Source organism: Phyllobates terribilis, unplaced genomic scaffold, assembly GCF_046119375.1.
Source record: "Phyllobates terribilis strain yellow unplaced genomic scaffold, ASM4611937v1 Scaffold_7__3_contigs__length_470593459, whole genome shotgun sequence".
Taxonomy (NCBI): Eukaryota; Metazoa; Chordata; class Amphibia; order Anura; family Dendrobatidae; genus Phyllobates; species Phyllobates terribilis.
Window position 1 is genome coordinate 355,976,023 of NW_027362767.1, and position 26,668 is coordinate 356,002,690.

At 41.1% G+C, this 26,668-nt stretch overlaps 1 protein-coding gene across 3 annotated transcripts in view; it reads left to right on the forward strand.

Moving 5' to 3' along the window:
• Positions 1-26,668, forward strand: part of ARHGEF6 (Rac/Cdc42 guanine nucleotide exchange factor 6) — a 127,132-nt gene that overhangs the window by 76,616 nt on the left and 23,848 nt on the right. For 2 of the 3 annotated variants that reach the window (XM_073641265.1, XM_073641267.1), the window contains exons 12-17: positions 1,986-2,132; positions 2,958-3,044; positions 5,594-5,672; positions 5,905-6,044; positions 7,978-8,133; positions 21,893-21,913. In XM_073641265.1, coding sequence (XP_073497366.1) covers positions 1,986-2,132; positions 2,958-3,044; positions 5,594-5,672; positions 5,905-6,044; positions 7,978-8,133; positions 21,893-21,913 — 630 coding nt within the window. The remainder of the gene's footprint in view (positions 1-1,985; positions 2,133-2,957; positions 3,045-5,593; positions 5,673-5,904; positions 6,045-7,977; positions 8,134-21,892; positions 21,914-26,668) is intronic. The other variant, XM_073641266.1, reaches the window with a different exon arrangement.

Below are 26,668 nucleotides of genomic sequence, written 5' to 3' on the forward strand. Positions count from 1 at the left end.
TGGCAAGTGACAGGCCCTCTTTAAGGAATTAAATAACTGAAATTAACTTAATGTTTCTGTGGGTTTTCTGCTGTTTGATCTATCACAGCTTTGCTGGCCGTTACTAGAAGCCGTCAACAATCTTGCTGATAAACCTTAAAAGCTTAGCTGAGACCACCAATATGATTAGTATAAAGAGTGCACTCCGCAAAATGCAAATCACCAGACTAAGCTGTGGTCAAATGCTGGAGACTTCTGCTCTGACGACTGCAGCATTGGACATTAATACAGACTGTAACTTAGGGTAATATAAGATAAGTAATGCAATGTATTTTCAGTTTCTCTTCTTATTACATATACTATATTATCAATGGTATTCCAAGGTGACCTAAATAAAAGCAGAGACGTACAGTCATATTAAGTCTTTGTATAAACTTCATGTATTTGTCAATAAAAGTTTAAAAACGTATGAAATTCTGATAATTGTTCTTTAGTGACCATAGAAATATCAGACAAAGAGATCTAAAAACACTGAAGCAGCAAAGTTTGTGAAAATCAAAATTTGTGTCAGTCTCAAAACTTTTGGCCATGACTGCACTGTTCACTGCTATGACTTATTATAGGCCGGTGTCACGGTACTAATAGACTCCAGAATGTCAAGAAGGCCGGTTCACTAAGCACCAGATGAAACAATGTAGTGCAGCAGCTAATGAGCGGAGCTGATGATGAGGATGAGTTGATGATATAATGGCTTACGGTGCAGTTTTACTTTATTGAACGCTTCTCAATAGGCTTTTCAGTGTCACAGTCATGAATTATCATTACAAGGCCAGGAGTCACTAATTAATTCTGTTATCGATTTAACGCTTTTGTTACCAGTCTACAACAAAACTTAACGTTTCTGAAAGTTCCTTTCAAGAGATAAATATTGAATTTTTTTTTCTATTTTTGGACAGTTAGGCTATATTCACATGCAGCGGGTTTTTTTTCTGAGTTTTTTTATGCAAATTAAAAGCTGCTTTTTATATTACCAGAAAAAGCTATGAGATTTCCTAAATCTCATGCTCAGGCTTGTGTTTTTTTCCATGACTGACTGAATTTTTGCAGTGTTTTTTTTATCCATTGAATGTAATAAGAAAGAATAAAAACATCTGCAAAAATGCAGCATAAGATTTGTGCCCTGTTTTTGCGGCATTTTTTGCAGCATTTTTAGTGACTATAACTAACTTTATAAACATATGCGGTAGACAAATCACACATGTAATCCAGAGGAAAACACAGAATGGCTGCATGTTATAAGTGGCGTTTTCGCTACAAAGAACAAAGGTTTTGGCTGCAGAAAAAAACACTGCAAAACACCATGTGTGAACATACCCTAAGATGGTACCAGAAGGCCTTTATTTTGTAAGTTGTCCCTGTGTCTTCTATTGCAGTTCGTTTAGCCAAAGAAATTGACAGCGTGCATAATGGTACTGAACATGTGTCCTTTGTCCAACATATGTCTTCATTATATCATACAACAACATTAGGTCCCCATACATATTTGTATAGGGACCCGTACTGAACCCACAGATTTGGTGAGGCTGGTAGACCATCTCGTCAGATGAAGTTATAGCAAAGAAACATTGGACATGTTGAAATTCAACGGCAGATTTTTGTTAAATTTTATTTTTTGTTCTCCTTGGAGATAAACCAGCGTCAGAGGTTAGCAGTGGCTTAATCCTCTCCCCCCATACATGTTAGCTCTGAAAATGTTGGCGTAGTTGGGACCGAAAGCTGTCAGCCAATGTATGGTGTTTGGGCATCTTTAGTTGTAGCACGTTTTCTATCCTCGCCAATCTACACATGGGTCCAGATCACATAAAAAAAGATGTAGGAGCAGATGAGGGCAGGGTGGAGGACAAAAATCAATGACTAATAATTAAGGGGTAACGTACATTCTGTGTGGATATACTGTAATAATGTGTTCCGTTGCTTTAGAAAATTTGTACCTTTGCATGTTTCAGGCACAGTGTCAGGACTTGCGGAAAAGGAAGCAGCTGGAGCTACAAATCCTTTCTGAACCCATCCAGTGTTGGGAAGGAGAAGACATTAAGACATTAGGAAGTGTCCTGTATATGTCACAAGTTATGGTACAATGTGGAGCTAGTGAGGTATGTAGCTGTCACCCATTGACCACATCCATCGTTGCTAGTCTGTATCTTAAGCATTTTAAAATATGGCTCAGAAATTCTGCTTTTTATCCGAGATTGTATTTTCCACCCCACTGAACTGTTTATACAACAAAAAACAAAGGAGTTTTTTAGCTAAAAAATCTATTATTTATTGAATGAACATAAATAAAAGGTATTTAGTAAGCCAAGAAAGTATAAAGGACAACTATACACAGGCTCGGACTGGCCCACAGCGGAACAGGAGAATCCTCCGGTAGGCCGCCCCTGTGAAGGACTGCTAATGAGTAGTGCTATTACACTTGATTCAAAATGTGTGGTAAAATGTATAATCTAATCATTTATTAAACAAGTTAGCTGAATTAATATTATATAGAAGCAAAAATAAATTAGTGTACTAGAGTCAGGTTATTTTTTCATGTAGCTGAACAGTGGGCCACAAGAATTAATGTTACTGGTGGGCCTTTGCCAACCCAGTCTGACACTGACAATTCCCATTGAACTTGTTGTGAAACAAACCTCAAAGGGGACAATACTTATGCAGTTATGCCCCAAAATAGCTGTTTTAGGGGCTTAAAATGTGTTAATGGGGATTCAAGTGTCATCTGTGTTAGGATGGATGATGAAGACCTGCATAAATGAACCTTTCATGCTGAATGCCTTGTTTCCATGCAGTCAGACCAGTATTTTGATTGAAGTACCCTTCTAATATGTCCAGTCTCTTGTTAAGATTTGTATTCTGTGCTCCGCGCGTTCCTGATCATCTCTCTGACACTGATTGTTTGTTACATTTCTTCTCTAATCAAGGAAAAAGAAGAACGGTATTTTATGTTATTTCCAAATGCACTAGTAGTGCTGTCTGCCAGTCCACGGATGAGCGGCTTCATTTATCAGGTACTGTAGAAAACGTTTCTCTTCTAGCTTTAGTAATTCTTTTATTCACTTCCTATAATTTGCAGATCACACAATTGTCCATTAAACTAAAGCATTCATGAGACATATGTACATAAATAATAATAGGTCTGTACCTGGGCAGGTTCTCTCAAAGGGCTCACCTTAATAGCACCAGAATTTCTTATACATGCACATAGAATATGAAGTAATACTCCAATACATTTTTAAGGCCATATTATGCCAACTCTCCAGTTATATTCTAACTGCTACAGGGATTTCCCTCTCTTAGTAAAGGCATTAGGTAACGTTCACACAGTCAATGCGGTTTAGTCCAAACGTGCAGTTTTATTGCTTTCATAAAACTCCAAGGGGTTCAAAACCAAAAACAGCCTCACAAAGGTATCACAGCAAATAAACAGTTAATTTACCAGGGCACATGTGTCCTTTTGGGCTCACTCGAACAGATTACATTTCTTTCTCTCGGCGCAAACGTCCTACACAGAAAAGGCACGATCCTACCAGTCCTGGTATCCTCATCAGCCTGAGCTCCAGCAGCTGCCAGTGCCAAACAGAGGTATTCAACTCCAGGCACAGTTCACACTGAACAGGTTGCAGCTTCCACATGGTTCTCTGCACACACAGACTGCTCAGCTTTCCTAACTGACCCATTCAGAGACTGACCCCAGCACGTTTCGTTCTCAGCTAGAGCTCACAATTTGACTGGTCACTCACCAGCACCACACTCGACTCTGCTCCATCCAGCAGGCTTACACCCCTAGTGAACACAGGCATTGGTTCTGACTTAAAGCTAGTTAGGTGCATTTAATCAAGACTGGCAGTGCTAGGATTTAATCCTAGCTTACCTGGCTTTGCTACACTGCGTAATATGTTTCATCCCAGCTCACTTATAGTTATACATGTTAAGCCCCTTATGACCAGTTGCATCATATCATCACAGTCTGACTTCCAGTGCAGTGTAGACAGGATGTCCATCTCCTCTACAGGATGACATCTTTGATCAAATCTCTCCTGGCCTCCTACAGACGCCTCCGTGGTGCCCCCTGCTTGCCCAGTAAAGATTTAATTTGTATCATTTTTTTAGGAATTTAATGAACTTAACAAATTCAAAGAATATGTAATTTGCCTAAAATTGGCATAACCATTTAATATTTTGTAGAAAATGTCATTAGCCAGAGAAGGATGACATGACTAGACAAGCTGCCCTTGCAGCTATCACATCACTTGGTATAGCTCAGCCAATCCAGTGCGACCATCACAACTTGTATAAAAGCAGAAGCAGGAAATGCAGCTGACATTTTTATAAAATCACTGTTTTATCTGCTGCAAATCTACCAGTTCTCTGGATTCTGAGCTCTCTATAACTGATTGGTTGCTTTCTGTGTACACTGTGCATAGGCAGAAAGCTGCCCTGCCAATCAGTGGTGGGGTGGGGTTACATAGAGCTCATGAATATGGAGGACTACATGGCAGCAAGTTTACTATTCCTCTAGTCAGTGTCAGACTGAAGAACATTGGGCCCACCAGAGGATTTGATTCTGAGGGCCTACCTTTCTCCCCCGCTCAAGAGCCCCATAGCAGCTGCAAGGTTTGCACTATGAACTCTCCTGAAGGAGAAGCCAGGGCCCATCAGAGGATTGTCCGGTTTTTTGGTGGGCCAGTCCAACCCTGCCTCTAGTGATGATTACAGAATCGTTTCCTTGGTAAAAAGGGGAAAAAATCCCATCACAACGTCTAACCCAGTAAAGAAGAGGATATATGATTGTCAAAGTCTACGATAAAGAGAGGCCTCCGCAGATGTAAATCCAAAGGGTTCATCTCAAGATGCAAAGCACTGGTAACACTGAAGAGCAGAAAAGCTAGATTAGACTTTACTAAAACAGAAGCCGCTCCATTCTGGGACAAGACTAATGAAACCAGGATTAACTTGTATTAGAATGTTAATTTGAAGAGAACAGTATAAAGTATAAAATTAAATCCTGTACATGTTGCAAAATGATTGGACGCAATGATGCTTTACGGTTTGGATAAATGACCCAACTTAATCACTTTTTGAAAGTCAAAGTAATAAAATATTCTTCATTGCTCGAGTCTGCCTTCTGATCTCAACCCGACTGAGCACAAACACAGAATTTCCACATGTTCACATTGCTTCTCAAAATGTAAGGTTTCTAATCCTGTTTCCAATGACTATGGGCTAGTGTGTATTTTCTGCTTATTAAACATATCATATTTGTTGCATTCCCTTAATGAACATTTGTCCCATTTCTTGCATATGTGAACAATTCAACCCCCCCCAACCCCATTCATTACCTTTAATTTCATGGCTCCGCACCAAAGAGTATTAGACACCACATATCTCTACATGACTTACTGTTGTGCCATATATAGGATCCTTTTGTCTATGTGATTAATGGCTGGAGTTGATTGTATTTAGGAAACTGTCTCTGAGAGCTGCCAACACCATCGTTATAATTCACATCATCTACTGATATGTGCATCTTCTTACATTTATTTTTCTATTTTTAAAGGGGAAATTACCATTAAATGGCATGTTAGTAATTAGGTTGGAGGAGAATGACACAATCAGCAATGCTTTTGAGATCTCAGGTGAGCTAATCCTTTATTGAAGATGTGTTTTTTTTTATTTTAGGGATAGAATGCATATAACATGTGAAATGCTGGGAAGTTTACATTTTGTAGAGTAATGTGAGCAGGTTCATAAATTGTTGATTTCTTCACACATGTCCATTTCAGACCGATGGATAAAACACATTATATGTAACAACCGTTTGTTCTTGTTTGCATATTTTTTTAAATAATATATTATTTTGCTTTTCAGGTCACACAATAGATCGCATCATAGTCTACTGCAATAATAGTCAGGACTGCCAGGAGTGGCTTGACCATCTGTACAGGTTAACCAGGTCTCCTGGTTCTCACGCCTCTTTGTGTAAAGCGCCGTCTTGGCCAAGTCACTCAGTAAGTGATGTTTATAATAGTGAAATATTAAAATTTGAGAGTCCTCAGTGGTTGATGCCTTTTAATGGCGAACTGAAAAGATGGTAACAAATTGCTTTCGAGACTACTTAGGTCTCTTCATCAGACCTTAGTAGTCTAGAAAGCTTGCAACTTGTTACCATCTTTTCAGTTCGCCATTACAAGGTATCAAACAATGAGGACTCTTAAATTGTAATATTTTTCTACCTACTGGCTAACATGGTACAAAATGTAAGTTAGTTATAAAATAAACCTTTTTTGTAACTTTTTTATACTTTTAATTATCTCCTGTACAATTCTTGTAAGTAGTTACTTTGACAACTATAATGTTGATTGAGCTCCATTAAAAGGGTTGTCAGTTTTGATTAAAAATTGGAGCACTAGTAGCTACTGCTTTAAAATAACAAAATAGATATAGATGAGTGGAAAGGCGTTTAAAGATGACCGCGCTGCTGTAAAGGGTGCAAGGTTCCACACTCCAGGTAGATGTAAGTGGTTTTATTACGCGAACCCAGACCTTTTTCGAGTCAAATTACAAAGTTCTGTAGTTTGATTTGAAAAAGGTCTTGGATTGAGCCAGAAACCCGTAATAAAACTACTTGCATCTACCTGAAGTGTACTTTTCATCCTTTACAGCAATGCGGTCATCTTTAAACACCTTTCCTCTCATCTATATCCACAGTTGTGCAGAAGAAGGGATCCTTTTCCTTGCTGGCGGACTGCAGTGACTGATTTTAACACAGGCTTCTATTGGAGTTGTGACATTCACATCTCCATCAGTAACATCTCGCCCACAACGCTTATTCTACCTCACAGCGTCACCCTATGGGCGTTTGTTTCTTGTCTCTTTTTTTAACTTACCTGTTAAATCCCCTGCTGCTCCATCTCCACCTATCAGCTATTTCTTGACGATCCCTGTCTAGAAGACTGCAGCAGTGACTTCCCTTCTACAACATATGACCACTGCAGACAATCACTGGCCTCAGCAAGGATGTCAAGTTAGATAGTATATGATTACTAAGGCATCTCATTATACTCTGAAAATATGGCGATCTTCTCTTTTCACCCCCTGTACTACAGGATATCCCACATACCATTCCCCTGTGCTCTCTCCACCCCCCGCTTGTCTGTGAGTGATCATGTCTGACAGTAGATAACTTACAGTCTGTGATCAATAGCATAGCAGAGCAGACCCAGGTGTCACTTCAGCACTACCTTATAAATTGTTATAGCGGGACATAGAGGCAGCTGTAAATAATTCTGTGAGAAGGAAGAGAGATCATGGGAACTTTAAAGGGAATTTGTCAGCAGGTTTTTGCTATGTAATCTGAGGGTAGCATCAAGTAGGGGCTGAGACACTGATTTCAGAGATGTCACTTATTAGGCTCTGTGCTGTTATTTCAATACAATGAGTGTCTTATCAGCAGGAGATTATTATTACAGGACTATATCTCATGTGCATCCTGGTCCAACCACGCCCCCAGCACTGATTAGCAGCTTACTATCAGTGGAGTGAGCGGGGGGGCTACATGCTACATCTAAAAGCTCTAATTGTAGCACAACTGCTGTACCCAGTAAACTGAGTGATACATCGCTGGATTCAGGGTCTTTCTCTACATTTTGCTGCTCTCAGATGAGGTAGCGAAAACCTGCTGACAGGTTCCCTTTAATCTTTCTCCGTCACAAATCCCACCTATAGCAATCCCTGATAGCATAAAAACAAAGGTGCTGCAGAGAGTGGTCATTGATAATTAATTTAAGTAAATAAAAGGAATGTATCATTCATCATATGTCAAGCATTCAGTTACATATAGGTGCTATTCTGTTTTTATTATGACCCTAAATTATTGTATTCATGTTTGATGTTGCATTTATTTGCCCATAAATGTCATGTTGATTTTATTTAATGTGCCAGTTCACAGATAGAAAGAACCCCGCTCCTTCTCATCACACAATATCAGTACTTCCTCATGGCCCCCTGGAACCTCCCAAAATTTATAAAACCTGGACTCTAAGTTGTCTCCGGCCAGCTCCTCCGCTCAGACCCTCTGCTGCACTTGGCTATAAAGAGGTATGGAAAGTTACAGCTGGAATAGTTTATTTCTCAATTCTAGAGCTGAAGTGAACATGGTGACATTTAATCAAATGTAATTTGCGATTTCAGTTTTGCTGCTTCTTATTGTGGTTACAGTTTGAATGAGTTGCAGAATTAAAGTAGTTATCACACCCTGACCAAAATTACCAAATTATTACTTGAGAGGATATGTGTATCTCAAGCTGATATGAATAATGCACACGATTGCAACATTCAGGTATCCAAAAGTTTTTTTTACTGCTCATTAAAGAGCCTAAAAATCTAAAATATACTGTATAAAGTAAAATGATTACTTGGAGCTGCTTTAAAGGGAACCTGCCAGGAACCCCACCGCAAACCATTAATATGATTGTGTAGCCATTTAACAGATAAACCTATTGATCTCTATATGACCCCAGAGCACAGCTCCAACAGCAAGAAATATCTTTTTTAAGTTGTGACTGGAAGTGCATTGGGGCGTGATGATGCACTTCTGGCTTCTCAACTTCATGTGGTTTTTCCTATTTGGCTGTACCCTTCCCTGGCTGATTGACTGGTCATTGACCCTGTATCAGAGCAAGCGATCTATCAATCAGCCACGGGATGGTGCTGCTAGTTAGGGAATTACAGAGTGAGGCTGAGGAGCTGTAAGTGCATCGTCACATCCCAATGCATTTCCAGACACAATTTTAAAAATGCAATTCCTCACTGCTGGAGCAGTGCTTTAGTATCATAAAGGGATCTACTGGCTTTACTTTTAAAGGGCTACACAGTCATATTAGATGGGGGGGGTTAAAAGTTCTTGACAGGTTCTCATTAAAGAATATTTTAGGCCCTTGCTTGATTTGGAATTCATCGCCATAATGCAATGCCTCTGTTTAACCTACAGTGCTGCAAATTAATTTCACAGCTTGTGGAGATGGAAGGGGGCAAAATGAGTGTCATGTCTTGCTGCTTTACTCTTTATTTATCCTCTACTGATCCTGATGAATAGATCAGAAGTACATTAACAATTCTGTTGGTTACCATGGGAAACAGACAGCAAGCTTGTTGACGGATCCATCACTTGCAGTAATGCAGGGGGGACAGTAAATGAGCTTTTTCTTACTTCAGATGATTGTACAGTGATAGAACACATTAACGCATCAGACTTACAAGAATATAGAGAGTTCTTAGAGAGTTCTTTCAACTCTGAAACCTACAGAATTGTGAGTTCAGCTCTGTTCAGTAATACAGGCTGTAGTCTGGAATTAGTAGAAGATAAGTAATGTATTTACAGAGGTGCTCCATTCTTTATGTAGATTGTATATGCAGGGGAAAAAAATGGATTGCCTCTAGTGTCATAACTGCTCTCTAAAACAGCTAAAAGAACTACAAAAAAAACTTTAACCCCTGAGTGTCCACTTAAAAAATAATAATGCTCAAGCTCTCCTTTAAAGTGAACCCGATTGTAGTTTCTTGCTGACCGTAGTTCAAGTTTGGCTTTATTAGTGCAGTCGTGTATGTTTTACTCTGAAATGCTACTTTTCAGGAAAAAAAACATACTTTTTAAAGAGTATCAATTATCAGTTTTATATCCAATATGAGCAGGAAGCTCCAGACAGGTGATTTTTCTAAATATAAGTTGTCAAAAGTGAGCAGAACCATTCTCTAAGTTCCCCGAAAGGGCACAACTTTCTTGCAAAAATCGGCACAAACCTGCATGAAGGATACCGGCATGCAGATCAGTATGCCACAACTCTATGTAGCCATAAGCACTGTGAAAATGTAAAATCTTACATGTAGTTACGAGATCTCACTTTTTGCATTAACCCATCACTGCCGCATTGTTTACGAAGTGGTGACCGGTCTAATGATGCTACCATTCGATAACAAATTACTAAAGTACTTGGCAGCGTTGGGTTAGAGCAAAATGTGAGAACTTGCACTTTCAATGCAAGATGGGTGGCAAAGTTTTGGGGGATCCCACGACCTAGAGGTTTGGATCCAACTTTTGCTAGAGAGTCAGGTCAACTAGGGGGACATGGGATTGTTTTGTACACCTGTGTAACTTAGCAAAATCACAAGGCTGGGGCTACCTACTGTTTTATTAAATGAAAAAGGCAGCTGGTGTTGGGTATTCTTTAAGTGCCAGCTGGGAAATATGCGTCCAGGATTACTAGAAAGGTGTCCGGTGTCTTCTTTGCACCCTGTTCCCATAGACTAACAGGTCTCACAATATACATACACATAGGGAGAGACCTGTCCGTTTAGGGGAGCAGGGCAGGGAGAAGTTGCCAAACCTGCCTTGATCTAGTCATCTGAGATGTAGAGTCCACTTACTGCTCTTCAATGAATGTTTTCTCTAGAACACTGCAGCATTTCAGAGTAAAATATACATGGCTGTAACTGTGTAGCCAGTGTCTTATTCATGCTGTCCATGGTTCTACAACATGAATCTGCTGTCAAGTTACCTTTTCAAAGTAATTATGTTCACGTGACAAATTTTAAAAAGTAATAGTGCCTCTTAAGTTCCCTTTTTAAAAAATTATTATGCCCCCGAACCAGACAGCATGAATCTAGTGACGGCTGACTTTCAATAAATTGGAGTACACCCAATCCACAAGTGGTAGAAGGTGCTAGTAGATAGAGGTGGGACCCCAATGACAATGAGAATAGACTTCACTGTGCTCTTCCAAATTCATGCAAACATGAAAGATTTATTTACTTAGCAGGTATATCACTTGAGATAAGTTAGGTTAATTTAAGTGCTCTTGGTGACAATTAATACAAAAAACATTTTGACTTGCCAGTGTGTTTATCAAGATGTCACTAAAAGTAAAGATGGGCACCATTAATAATTGGCTAAATAGTACATCATAATTAATTTAGCTGTAATATAAGGTATGGAGGCTCTTGAAATATATTATGTGAGTATATAATAATAATAATTTCTATTTATATAGCACCAACATATTCTGCAGTACTCTACAATTAGGCGGGGACATGTACAGACAATAAATTCAATACAATTTAAGACAGCTTAAACAGTTACATTAGGAGTGCGGTCCCTGCTCGCAAGCTTACATTCTACAAGGAAATGGGGGGACACAATAGGTGAAAAGTGCTTGTTATTTCAGGTCTGGCAATTATAATAAGTAGGGATTTTCATATAAAGCTGCATGATCCGGTCATCAGCCTGTATGCTTAAGTGCAATAATCAAGTATCGAGTGCAGTTATCGTGTGCATGGAGGGTGTGGAGACAGATGAATAGTAGGGTGCAGATTCTGTATAATATTTAGAAGGAGGGAACAGGGGAAAGTTAGTTTTCTGACTAGTTGAGGTGGTAGGCTTGTTTAAAGAGATGGGTTTTTAAAGCACTTATGAAGACATGGGGGCTAGGCATCAGTCGGATCGTCTGGGGTAGACCATTCCAGAGAACTGGTGCAGCACGAGAGAAGTCTTGGAGGCGGAGGTTTGAGGTTTAGATTATGGGCGATGTTAGTCTTAGGTCATTTGTAAAATGGAGGGCACGTGTAGGGTGATAGACAGAGATGATAGAGGACATATAAGGCGGTGCAGAACTGTGGAGAGCTTTGTGGGTGAGAGCGATGAGTTTATATTGGACCCTGTAGCGAATGGGCAACCAGTGTAATGACTGGCACAAGATGGAGGCATTGGTAAAGCGGCTGGACAGAAATACGACCCTGGCTGCCACATTCAGGACGGATTGGAGAGGAGAAAGTTTAGTAAGAGGGAGACCAATCAGAAGAGAGTTGCAGTAGTCCAGATGAGAGTGAATAAGAGCGACAATAAGAGTTTTAGCAGTTTCAAAGCTGAGAAAAGGTCAGATTCTGGAGATGTTTTTAAGATGCAGGTGACAAGAGTGAGTGAGTGATCGGATATAGGGAGTAAAGGAAAGGTTAATGTCGAAAATGACCCCAAGGCAGCGGGCGTGCTGCATGGGAGTTATTGTTGAACCCTCCAAGGCAATTTCGATGTTAGGTAGAGTTAGGTTAGTAGAGGGGAGAAACACAAGAAGTTCAGTATTGGAGAGATTCAGTTTAAGATAGAGGGAGAGACAGCAGACAGACAATCCTTGGTATTTTGTATTAGGGTAGGGGTGATGTCAGGGGAAGAAGTGTATAATTGGGTGTCGTCAGCATAGAGATGATACTGGAATCCAAATCTGCTGATGGTTTGTCCAATAGGGGCAGTGTATAGAGAGAAGAGGAGGGGGCCTAGGACTGAGCCCTGCGGAACCCCAATAGTAAGGGGACAAGGAGCGGAAGATGAGCCGGCAAAAGACACAGTGAAGGAGTGGTCAGAGAGGTAGGAGGAGAACCAGGAGAGAACAGTTTCCTTGAGGCCTATAGAGCGGAGCACAGTAAGGAGGAGCTGGAGATCCACAGTGTCAAATGCGGCAGAGAGATCCAGGAGAATCAGCAGGGAATAGGGACCATTAGATTTAGCTGTTAGTAGATCATTGGAGACTTTAGTGAGGACAGTTTCAGTAGAGTGTGAGGAGCGGAAACCAGATTGTAAAGGGTCGAGAAGAGAGTTATCTGAGAGATAGCGGATTAGACTGGAGTGGACCCAAGCGTTCCAGGAGTTTAGAGATGAAAGGAAGGTTAGACACAGGTCTGTAGTTAGCAGTTCAGTTCTTGTCCAGGGATGGCTTTTTAAGTAAAGGGGTTATTATGGCATGTTTAAATGAGGAGGGAGAGATTCCTGAAGAAAGAGAGAGGTTAAATATTATGTATTAAGTATATGTGTCGTTCCTCAAAATGGTTCATGTAACTGTTGGCATAATGAGGAGCCACATTGCCCCCATAGTGGTTCCGCACAACTGTATGCAGTATTTATCCCCAAAGAGAATTTTTTTTCATGTAATATTAGGGTTAAAAGTTGTAAGCAGAATTTAATTGCATCCTCTGAGTAATCAGTATTGCTGAGCTGGGTTTTGAATGGTAGAAAATGTTCATTGTATTGGATAGATGTGTAGACTGTTAATGTCTGAAGTCACAAGAATAATGTCAGGAGAAACAGTCTTGATATTCTGGATGATATCCAGAAAGTGTCCCGCATCAAGTATAAATTACTTGGTGGGCTTGATGAGAGGAGTAAAAATGCAATGGTAGCAGTGGTAAAAATATTGAATCTATCGAAGCTCCTATGGGGCATTCTGGAGATTTGTATAAGGAAAAGGCTGTATTCAGCCGAAACCTCATCTATTTTTGGAATGCTGTTTCTATTATTTTTTTCATATATATATGTATGTACAGTGCCTACAAGTAGTATTCAACCCCCTGCAGATTTAGCTGGTTTGATAAGATGCAAATAAGTTAGAGCCTTCAAACTGCAAACGAGAGTAGGTTTTATGAACAGAAGCATAAATCTTACAAACCAAAAAGTTATGTTGCTCAGTTGAATTTTATTAAATTTTAAACATAAAAGTGTGGGTCAATTATTATACAACCCCTATGTTTAATATTTTGTGGAATAACCCTTGTTTGCAATTACAGCTAATAATCGTCTTTTATAAGACCTGATCAGGCCGGCACAGGTCTGTGGAGTTATCTTGGCCCACTCCTCTATGCAGATCTTCTCCAAGTTATCTAGGTTCTTTGGGTGTCTCATGTGGACTTTATTCTTGAGCTCCTTTCACAAGTTTTCAATTGGGTTAAGGTCAGGAGACTGACTAGGTCACTCCAACACCTTGACTTTTTCCCTCTTGAACCAGGCCTTGGTTTTCTTGGCTGTGTGCTTTGGGTCGTTGTCTTGTTGGAAGATGAAATTACGACCCATCTTAAGATCCTTGATGGAGGAGCGGAGGTTCTTGGCCAAAATCTCCAGGTAGGCCGTGCTATCCATCTTCCCATGGATGCGGACCAGATGGCCAGGCCCCTTGGCTGAGAAACAGCCCCACAGCATGATGCTGCCACCACCATGCTTGACTGTAGGGATGGTATTCTTGGGGTCGTATGCAGTGCCATCCAGTCTCCAAACGTCACGTGTGTGGTTGGCACCAAAGATCTCGATCTTGGTCTCATCAGACCATAGAACCTTGAACCAGTCTGTCTCAGAGTCCTCCAAGTGATCATGAGCAAACTGTAGACGAGCCTTGACATGACGCTTTGAAAGTAAAGGTACCATACAGGCTTGTCTGGAACGGAGACCATTGCGGTGGAGTACGTTACTTATAGTATTGACTGAAACCAATGTCCCCACTGCCATGAGATCTTCCCGGAGCTCCTTCCTTGTTGTCCTTGGGTTAGCCGTGACTCTTCGGACAAGCCTGGCCTCGGCACGGGAGGACACTTTCAAAGGCTATCCAGGCCGTGGAAGGCTAACAGTAGTTCCATAAGCCTTCCACTTACGGATGATGCTCCCAACAGTGGAGACAGGTAGGCCCAACTCCTTGGAAAGGGTTTTGTACCCCTTGCCAGCCTTGTGACCCTCCACGATCTTGTCTCTGATGGCCTTGGAATGCTCCTTTGTCTTTCCCATGTTGACCATGTCTGAGTGCTGTTCACAAGTTTGGGGAGGGTCTTAAATAGTCAGAAAAGGCTGGCAAAAGAGATCTTTAATCCACACATGTGAAGCTCATTATTCTTGGTGCCTGAACTACTTCTTAATACTTTAGGGGGACCAAACAGAATTCTTGTGGTTTGAGGGGTTGAATAATAAATGACACTCTGAATTAACTTTTAACGTTTTTAAAAAAACAAAAAAAAAAAACCAAAAAAAAAATTTGCTGCAGTGCATTTCCCACTTCCAGGCTGATCTACAGTACAAATGTCACAATGCCAAGTTAATTCCGCATGTGTCAACCAGCTAAATCTGCAGGGGGTTGAATACTACTTGTAGGCACTGTATATACAGTACAGACCAAAAGTTTGGACACACCTTCTCATGTAAAGATTCTTCTGTATTTTCATGACTTTGAAAATTGTACATTCACACTGAAGGCATCAAAACTATGAATTAACACATGTGGAATTATATACTTAACCAATAAGTGTGAAACAACTGAAAATATGTCTTATATTCTAGGTTCTTCAAAGCAGCCACCTTTTGTTTTGATGACTGCTTTGCACACTCTTGGCATTCTCTTGATGAGCTTCAAGAGGTAGTCACCGGAAATGGTTTTCACTTCACAGGTGTGCCCTGTCAGGTTTAATAAAAGGGATTTCTTGCCTTATAAATGGGGTTGGGACCATCAGTTGTGTTGTGCAGAAGTCAGGTGGATACACAGCTGATAGTCCTACTGAATAGGCTGTTAGCTGCTTTTTTCTTGCCATAACAAAAATTCTAAGTAAAAAAAAACGAGTGGCCATCATTACTTTAAGAAATGAAGGTCAGTAAGTCCGAAAAATTAGGAAAACTTTGAAAGTGTCCCCAAGTGCAGTTGCAAAAAACATCAAGCGCTACAAAGAAACTGGCTCACATGAGGACCGCCCCAGGAAAGGAAGACCAAGAGTCACCTCTGCTTCTGAGGATAAGTTTGTCCGAGTCACCAGCCTCAGAAATCGCAGGTTAACAGCAGCTCAGATTAGAGACCAGGTCAATGCAACACCGAGTTCTAGCAGCAGACACATCTCTACACATCTCTACAACAACTGTTAAGAGGAGACTTTGTGCAGCAGGCCTTCATGGTAAAATAGCTGCTAGGAAACCACTGCTAAGGACAGGCAACAAGGAGAAGAGACTTGTTTGGGCTAAAGAACACAAGGAATGGACATTAGACCAGTGGAAATCTGTGCTTTGGTCTGATGAGTCCAAATTTGAGATCTTTGGTTCCAACCACCGTGTCTTTGTGCGACGCAGAAAAGATGAACGGATGGACTCTACATGCCTGGTTCCCACCGTGAAGCATGGAGGAGGAGGTGTGATGGTGTGGGAGTGCTTTGCTGGTGACACTGTTGGGGATTTATTCAAAATTGAAGGCATACTGAACCAGCATGGCTACCACAGCATCTTGCAGCGGCATGCTAATCCATCCGGTTTGCATTTAGTTGGACCATCATTTATTTTTCAACAGGACAATGACCCCAAACACACCTCCAGGCTGTGTAAGGGCTATTTGACCAAGAAGGAGAGTGATGGGGTGCTACACCAGATGACCTGGCCTCCACAGTCACCAGACCTGAACCCAATCGAGATGGTTTGGGGTGAGCTGGACTGCAGAGTGAAGGCAAAAGGCCCAACAAGTGCTAAGCATCTCTGGGAACTCCTTCAAGATTGTTGGAAGACCATTTCCGGTGACTACCTCTTGAAGCTCATCAAGAGAATGCCAAGAGTGTGCAAAGCAGTCATCAAAGCAAAAGGTGGCTACTTTGAAGAACCTATAATATAAGACATATTTTCAGTTGTTTCACACTTTTTGCCTTCAGTGTGAATGTACAATTTTCACAGTCATGAAAATACAGAAAAATCTTTAAATGAGAAGGTGTGTCCGAACTTTTGGTCTGTACTGTGTGTGTATACACTGTGTTCCAAATTTTTATGCAAATAATATTTTCTCAGATTTTCCCAAATTACCTATATGAATTGCAGTCATTGTAATTTTCCAGTCAAATAACTATTAGAGTTCAATTGAAAGGTTTTTGTACAAACTGCCTATGATAACAGTATATTTTAAAAAAAATAAAAAACTCAAACTGCACTCAAAATGCATGTTCCAAATTATTATTCACAGCACAGTTTTCAACCTTTTCATTTTAATAAAGAACAAAAAAATGGTCATTTTTGAAATTATAAGCATTAGCAGGTTATTACAAACTGAAATCAAACAGTTTTCAACTCAAAACTTTATTCTAGGTGATGTTACATTTGCACATAGGACCCCTTGTTCGAAAGGAGCTTCTGAACTCTCTCGTCCATTGAATTTGTCAGGTTTTGGATGGTTTCTGCTTTAATTGTTTTGCATGAGGATAGAGTACCCTCCCAGAGCTGTTGCTTAGATGTGAACTGCCTCCCGCCATCATAGACACTCCTTTTGATGATGCTCCAGAGGTTCTCAATGGGGTTGAGGTCAGGGGAGCATGGGGGTCACACCATAAGTTTGTCCCCTTTTATGCCCATAGCAGCCAGAGATGCAGATGTGTTATGTGCAGCATGAAACGGGGCATTATCATGCATGAAATGATCTCGATGGTCCAGATGGATGGAGTGGAGGATGGCTGGTTGATGGACACCCCATGCAAACACGGCTATGACACTAACAAGGAGGAGGTGGAGTAATGTTTTGGGCTGGAATCATGGTGTGAGAGCTTGTCGGCCCTTTTAGGAAGGGGTAAAGATGAACTCCATAATGTATGTTGAGTTTCTCAAACAGCACTTCCTTCCATGGTTCAAGAAGACGAACCGTGCATTCCGCAGCAAGATCATTTTCATGCATGATAATGCCCCGTCTCATGCTGCACATAACACATCTGCATCTTTGGCTGATATGGGAGGATATTCTGTCCTCATGCAAAACAATTGAAGCAGAAACCATCCAAAACCTGACAAATTAAATGGACAAGCAATTCATATAGGTAATTTGGGAAAATCTGAGAAAATATTATTTGCATAATAATTTGGAACACAGAGTGTGTGTGTGTGTGTGTGTATGTGTATGTGTATATGTGTGTATATATATATATATATATATATATATATATATATATATATATATATATATATATATATATATATATATATATATATATTGATTAAGACTCTGGAGAGTCAAAATTTTTGTTTTACTAATTTATTGCCAAAAGCACTGACATTAACCTATCTCATGTGATATACCTGCTGTGTCAATAAATATTTTGCATGAATTTGGAAGCGTGCAGTTAAGTCTACTCTCATGAATCTTGTGAAAGGTTCCCTTTAAATATAAGAATGACAATTTTGTGCCGCCTCCTACCCCACAAAAAATAAAGTTTATACTCCCCTAATTTTGATTCCCTGAAGACCACAGCAACAGATTCCTCTTCCATCCTGCCCACATAGGGGGCCGTTGCAGGCGGAGTAATGTGCTGACGTCATTACGCTGCTTGTTCCTGGATCCTGCCAACTGTGGCCTGCGGACGGAGAGTGGTAGGGCAAGGAGTCTGTGCCTTGCTGCTCTGATACATGATCCAACAATATAGACAGAAGAATTAACATTCAGCGATGGGTGGAATACTAAGAATTTCCTAAGAACCAGATAGAAAGTTAGACATATTGGCCAGACCAGTGATGCCCCTGAGACCGACCGGACGATAAATCTCTATGGCGCAGCTGCCTTCTACAGAATACCAGCCAGGCAATGTGCCCCCATATTTATATACATGTAAAATGTTATATGGGTGAGCAGCCCTGATTGAAAGTGATGTGCGCCCCTTTGAGGCAGATAAAAGGGTGTGTTTGAAGCCCCCGCAATATGTTGAGTTAACCCCCAGTATGTGGCGCAATAATACTATCAGATAAAATTAGGCAACAATATAAAACGTTAGGATCTGGTGACAGATTTCTAGACTGTATAATTAAGTTTGCATTATATTATTTGCTTATGTTACATTATTATTTTTATCGCTGAGAATCATAATGTTACTAAATTTGTGCATCAAGGAAACAGGAAGCGCTTGAAGGTCACCGAGGCGCGCTTAGAGTTCTGCTTAGAGCAGGTTTTCTAATCGAGAAGCCGACAACATCACATGTGATTTTATGAGACGTGTCAGACTGCCATTCTGTTACTACAAACGTGCAGCCTTGATGTGTGATTATGCACTAGGTCCGGATCCTCTCGGGGGTCTCTCTACATATGTGCTGGGTCATCAAACCCTTCAGCTAGACGTCTGGTTGTAGAGTGTGACACTTTTCTGCTCTTGGTTGCAGATATAAGAGGACACTACCCTTACGTCCTTTCTTAGTCAGCACTTATGGTAAATTGTTGCTTTCACTATCACGGAAAATGGAAAATCAGTTCTGACAAAGTTAGATGCTTTTCAGAAATGCTGAAAGTTGGTGCTGTGTGGCAAAGTCAGGTAGTCACAGTGCCCCAATAACAGGGCCAGTCACAGTGCCCCAATAACAGGGCCAGTCACAGTGCCCCAATAACAGGGCCAGTCACAGTGCCCCAATAACAGAGCCAGTCACAGTGCCCCAATAACAGGGCCAGTCACAGTGCCCCAATAACAGTGCCATTCACAGTGCCCCAATAACAGTGCCATTCACAGTGCCCCAATAACAGGGCCAGTCACAGTGCCCCAATAACAGGGCCAGTCACAGTGCCCCAATAACAGTGCCATTCACAGTGCCCCAATAACAGGGCCAGTCACAGTGTCCCAATAACAGGGCCAGTCACAGTGCCCCAATAACAGGGCCAGTCACAGTGCCCCAATAACAGGGCCAGTCACAGTGCCCCAATAACAGGGCCAGTCACAGTGCCCCAATAACAGGGCCAGTCACAGTGCCCCAATAACTGTGTCAATATCAGTGCCTCCATAGCGGTGTTGGTCATGGTGTCTCCATAGCATTGTTGATCACGGTGTCTCCATAGCATTGTTGATCACAGTGCCACCATAGCGGTATCAGGCACAATGCTTTCGTAGCGGTTACGGTCTCACTATCTCTCTAGCAAAGACTGTCACAGGGCCACTACAGCAGTTACGGTCTCACTGCCTGTATAGCAGTGTCAGTCACAGTGTCCCCATAGCGGTGTCAGATGCAGGGTCTCCATCGAGGTTATGATTTCACTGCCTCCATAGCGGTATTGGTCACAGTGTCCCCATAGCAGTGTCGGACACAGTGTCTCCATCGCAGTTATGATCTCACCGCCTTCATAGTGGTGTTGGTCACAGTGCCCCCATAGCGGTGTCGGACGCAGTGTCTCCATAGCGGTGTCGGTCACGGTGCCTCCATAGCAGTGTTGGTCACGATGCCTCCATAGCGGTGTAGGATGCAGTATCTCCATAGCGGTGTCGGTCTCGGTGCCTACAAAGCGGTGTCTGCCTCGGTGCCTCCATAGCAGTGTCAGTGACGATGCTTTCATAGCGGTTACGGTCTCACTACCTCTCTAGCAGTTATTTTTACTATAGTGGTTACGGTCTCACTGCCTGTAAAGCAGTGTCAGTCACAGTGCCCCCATAGCGGTGTCAGATGCAGTGTCTCCATCGCAGTTATGATTTCACTGCCTCCATAGCGGTGTTGGTCACAGTGTCCCCATAGCGGTGTCGGACTCTGTGTCTCCATAGCGGTGTTGGTCACGGTGCCTCCATAGCAGTGTTGGTCACGATGCCTCCATAGCGGTGTCGGATGCAGTATCTCCATAGCGGTGTCGGTCTCGGTGCCTCCATAGCGGTGTCGACCACGGTGCCTCCATAGCAGTGTCAGTGACGATGCTTTCATAGCGGTTATGGTCTCACTACCTCTCTAGCAGTTATTTTTACTATAGTGGTTACGGTCTCACTGCCTGTAAAGCAGTGTCAGTCACAGTGCCCCCATAGCGGTGTCGGACGCAGTGTCCCCATCGCAGTTATGATTTCACTGCCTCCATAGCGTCGGGCACAGTGCTACCCTAACCAGAAACGGTCACAGTGCTTCCATGGCAGTGACAGCGTACTTGCACTGTTGTGGCTGCGAGCTACTTGTAATAGTAAGAATAACTTCTCTTTAACAAGTACAGCAGCTACAAGACAAAGAGTAGGAATATTGCTCTGATTTGTTCAGAAGGTGGATACATGGAGGTTTACAGATCAGATCGCGCCAGCGGTGTCTTTACAAGGATATGGCCAGCATGTGAGGTAATGCCATATCGTTAGGACATCACTTTCTGATCATAGGGCAGACCTCTTCTCAGACATCCATCGATCCGAAGAATGGAGATGCTGCAGCGCTGGTGTCCCACTCCGCTGCACCATTTCTTTCCCTTCACTGTTTTTTCCTGCACATCACACAATTTCATAAGATGGGAATGAGCCTCTACTGATTTCCGCTATGTTAATGTTACAAATCTATGACCGACAGCGGATGTTTAAAGGAGACCTGTCACCAGGTCAAAAATGTCAGTTTTTTGCTCTGAGTTTATTCCCGCTGCTCCCCTGGGTATTCCAGGTTTTGTTCTTGTTTAAATCCACCATAAGGTTCCAGAAATCTGGGCCTTTTTATTTACCACTAATTGTTATGGTCTTTAATAAGGGGGCGTGGCTCACAGTATTCTACGGGGGCGTGTCATTAGGTTGCTCTGCCTAATCACCCTGTGAGCCACGCCCCTTTTATTGAAGACCATAAAAACCAGCACCAAATAGAAAGGACTGTATCTTTGTAAATGTATGGCGGATTTCTAAAAAAATAAAAAAACTACAAACTTGGGAGCGACAGAAATAAAATTAGTGCAGAAACTGGACACTTGATAGGTCCCCTTTAAAACTCAGTTTACCACCATAGAATTCTAAACAGCGTGTATAATGAATTCATTAGTGCTCATGCCAGGCTCTTAGCCCATATTTGTATTTTATTTTTTTTATGCCTTTGACTTGGTAATGTTCCATGCCTGGTAAGTGTTACCTGAAGTTATCTTTTATAGCATTGTACTCAGATGAACACACACCCTGGAAGAACAGAAAAGACGGTTGAGCAATGTATCGCCTCTAACATCACACCGCAGAACACACAGGAAAGCTGTTTCTTCATTGCACTGCGTACTTACTTTTCTTGGAATGAGTGGTTAAGTTATTACTGTCATTTTCGACTGCTCTCTTCTTACATATATTCTTTTCTCTTTCTACATATTTATTTTAGAGGATGTCTTATATCTTAAAGGTAAGGGTAGAACCACAATGTTATGCTGCAATCAAAAAGCTTCTTCCCCTCGCCTTTTAGTTTTTCTGCTTCTGTCTGTCTTATCAGCCGCCAGTCTCCAGTGTGGTCCATGCAGAATTACATAAAGCTAAATAGATTCCAAACATTATAAAGAGAATTTCCCTTTAAGTGAAATAAGTCTCTGGCTCACCCTCAAGTAGGGAATCTTTACAGTTCCATTTGGTTATTCTTGAGTCATAATGATTTCCTAATGCCAATGATAAAAGGGTGATGATAGGGGCAATATAACACCTCTCATTACCTAACGGGTTGTGACCTCATTAACTTTTGTGAAAAAATACCTTTGGAAAAGTTTTCCCTAAAAGGGAATGTGTCATCAGAACATGCTCTGTTGTTTTAATCAGGTTTTTATTTTACATTTTTAACTTTATTTTTTTATGTTTTTTTTTTGTTTGTTTTTTTTATTTTTCCGTTTTCCATAGACTTCAATGTTAAAAAAAAAAAAATGGACCCAGTTGAAATCAGTTTTTTTAGCCAGACAAAAGAACACATTTTTTTGGGCAACGGATTGCTGCTGGATCTGGTCTGATGTATGATTACTTGACATATGAACATAGCCATAGTGGGGGATACTGATTGGAGGGGGCCCCCTTCTATAATATCCATGTGCCCTAAAGGGGCATGTAGACTGGTGTTGTCCTTACATGCCAACTCCTTTTAGATCTATATTCCGCTTACAAATCTTTACGCAAGAGGTTGACTAAGGGACTTATACTTGTAGGGCATTATTTTATTTTTTTTATTGGCAAATTCTCTTTAAAAAAAAAATCTAGTCCATGTGTTCATGAAGGAGGTTGTCAAAATATTAGCAATATAAAAAAAAAATCATGCAGAAGTTGTATTGATAGAAACAATGTGCAAAGACATCCTAATTCACCTTTAATATGCAATACATGGTAATTGCTAAAATGTCTCTGGCATCCATTATGCTTCACAGGAGTATTCCCATCTCATCTGCTGCAACTTTATAATTGATGGGAGTCCGACCTCTGGCACTGTCACTAGTCCCAAAAACGAAGATTCCTTCATGGCGGAGGTCAGGGCATCATTGTGAAGGGGATTCTGGCCCTATACCAGCAATGTGGATTGCAGACCTTTCATTTTGAAAATGAATGGCTGTTCCAAGGATTGGATTCCCCTTGATCATAAAGTGATGGCTATCTTAGCCACCTGCCCTCATTTTTATAAGATGGGAATACCCCTTTAGTTTGTCAGGCTACTGTGAAAAGAATATGATATTTAAAGAGGATTCGTCACATAATGTGGTAAGGTCCTAGTAACTCGTCTCCATGGAAAAGCATACAAATATGGTGCTGCTTTGATGGTTTGCTATTGCTGTGTCTGCAGACGGCCTTTGCTTTTGTTGCATTAACAAAGAACGTTGCCAGAATAAGAAATGATGTTTGCTTCTTTAAATGCTTTGCAATACTTGTGTCCAAAAGGGAACTTTATCCTTGTATTGAATTAGAAGGCCAAATGTTATTTTGAAAGGAGACCATTGACGGGAAGCCATTGTACCCAGTCAACGAATTAGGCTATTATGACGGTGGATTAGATCATGCCAAAATGCCTGTATCTCTGTCAAATAAGCAAATATGCAAAGAAATTTGAATGTATTCCAATGTTTCATCATTTGAGATTACATCAATATTTGTGAAGTTTCACTGATGATGTCACGCCAGGGGTGGTAAAGACTTAGTGCAACACAAAGGGACGAGGGAAAGGGAGCCCAGACTCCAGGGAACGGGGGGAGTGGAGACCTAGTAGGTTGATATAGCGTCACTCTGTCTCCCCTAACTTCCCTATATTGGCTCTTCACCAATCGCCACACGGGACTTTCCCGGGCGTATGACTAAGGCTAGGGAAGGAAGGAGATGAGCACTAGTCGATCTCCACTAAACACTATAGACAACAAGGGTAGACAAACGGTGGGGGATTGCTTAGCTTTAGACGACTCCAGACAAATGTGCACACGGCCTCAAGCTCCAGAGAGGACGAAGTACTGCTCTTGCTAAAGCCTCACAAGTAGTAATGAATATCGCCAGCACCTCCCTCTTAGACACACCAGATATTTATACACTCAGGCCAGGAGCTAATTAGCCAGAGGGAGGTAGCCGCTGGGTCCTAGAGACAGCCAGCCTCTAAGAAGATGTCTGTAATGCCAAACGTAGAGATCTCCTGCAACCAACTGCAGGGCGACTGTCTGTCACCTCTGACACACCCGTGACAGATGACCAGTAACATGAAGCTTGTGGGCGCCAATGCAAAGTGTCAAACCGGATCCCAACCTTCATGAGATTGGTGTTCTCTTATGGGCCAAATGTGTATTTTGCCCTCCCCTCCTCCCCGAGTCTCTAGGGTTCAACTATAGGTACACCCCCTGTGATGACTGAATTTAATAAACAAGGGTCATTTAGGCTAACTTAGCTTAACTAAGCCTGGTCTAACTCAGTTTCGTACTGCTGCAAATGTTATCAGAATGTATCAGCATTAGTCCAAGACAGGATGTGTTGCTCCTGGCATAGCCAAAGTCAACTTTTCCATACTAGTACTGGCCATGCTGATGAATTCAATCGGAACAGGAATGCTAATATCTCATGTATTTGCGTTTTTTGCCACTACAAGTGAATATGTACTGTAGATATTGCAGTATACATGTCTTACAAATGGGAGATCAGTGATTGACCATTTACTACCAGGGAGTTCTCTGGATGCATGGACCATGATCTCGGATCTATAATATGGCTATTTGAATGCAAACTAAAGCAAATAAACCAAATAATAAGATATATCAGCCAATAAAGTAGCCATTTTGAATTATATAATACAAGACTGAAAGCCAGAATTTTGCTGGTACCTTAATGGAAAGCAAACTTAGTAACTTCAATATATGCATGAGCTAAGTGTGCGTACTCCTCAAATGACAGGACAGGGCAGAGGATTGTGCAGGAATCAATGTCGGTCTGTCTTTTGGCGGCCAATCAACAGTACAGAGATGGAAGGACTTTTTTGTTATTCTGATTGCCCAGTGGAAGGAGATTGATAGGTATGGCCTCACACCGTACCACCTGCTTAAAGACTAACCGTTGTTTTAATTTTTATTTCATAAATTAATCGTACACATAAAAGTAATCAGCTTTGTCATATATCTTATCAGTGAAATCTGCTTTTTTCTCCTCCTGGACTTATCTTTCATTCTCAATTCAATGGTAAAATCTGTATTCAGTGAAAACAGATTTTATCCATTACTGATACAGATGGCACTTTTTAAAATTCTATGGAGAGGAGAGGACTAGCTAGCGGCAGACTCAGACATTCTCCTGAAACGACCGTTCTAGTTCTCCATAGAACTTTATGAGCACCAACTGTCATCTCCTATCTCCGTAATAGAAAACTCTGTATTCCTGAAGACCATTTTTTTCCAGTGAATTGAGAATTTTAAGACTGAAAGATCAGTCGAGGATGAGAAAAAATATTCCTCTAATGAGATATATTCTAAAGTTGCTTATGTTCACGCATACTATAGTGATTTATGAAGAAAAAAAATGAAAATGATAGTTACTGTTTAACTAGTTGTGCCAAGCGTCGCTCATTCATTGGTTTAAGGGACTAAAGTACTAAACTACTTTAGATGTAGTTCTGTCCACCTTGTACTGTTATTGGTATTTGTCATTGCAGGAAAGTAAAATTAGCCTGTGAAGCACCAACTTTAATGGTGGAAAAAATTCTATGAGCCACAGGTATTACCACCACAATGAGTGTCATGATGGTGGAGAAAGACCTATAAAAATCTTTTTTTAAGTCATGCTGCCCACATAATGTTTGGTAATCCAGAGAACACATAAATATAATAGCTGTGCTGATGCTGTGCAGTGCTGCCCTAGGCTATGAAATACCTACACCCATATTTTGGTGACTTGCCAAATATACTTTTTAATTGAATTATTAATTACTTTTATCCTTAGCTTTTCAGAGTTACACATGACTGGCTGTTCTCGTACAGCCAGCGTCTGATGCATGCTGCTCGTAGATCGGGAAGCATGTATCCGCTCTCAGGTTCCCTGTAATAACAATTTTATATACAATGTTGTATTAGGAAATTGCTACTTACAGCTATAGCATGTAGGATTTCTATTTCCTTGCTTCTTTGGTCAATCTTCGTTGATGGCATCGATCCCAACAGTCCATAATGCTCTCTGCAATTTGTGCTTTGCCAAGCTTTCATGTGCCACTATAAAATAGTGTATAATGCAAATTTATGGTTGTGGGTAGATAAAGGAATTTCCTTTCCAGGTTTTATGTAATTAAGTCTTCTGTAATGAAAATGCATGCCTCTGTACCACCATTTTTAAGGTCTGTTTGCAACTGAACAAACCTCTCTCCAGTTTTAATAGTTTGCTACAATATATCAATGGAGTTTAAATGAGTCCAGACTGTTTTCTTTTCTGAAGACTGCACAAACTTAATTAAATTGTAGGATACTCTCTGGTTGTGGGAAACAGGTGTAACTTAAAGGGAATTTGTTTCTGGGTACTTGCTATCCCATCTGGGTTGCATGAAGTAGGGTCAGAGACCCTGATTCCTGCAATGTATCAATAACTGAGCTGCTTGCTGTCATTTTAATAAAATCACTGCTTTCTCTGTTGCAGATTTGGCTGTTCTGAATGCTGAGCTCTGTATAACCCTGCCCTTACT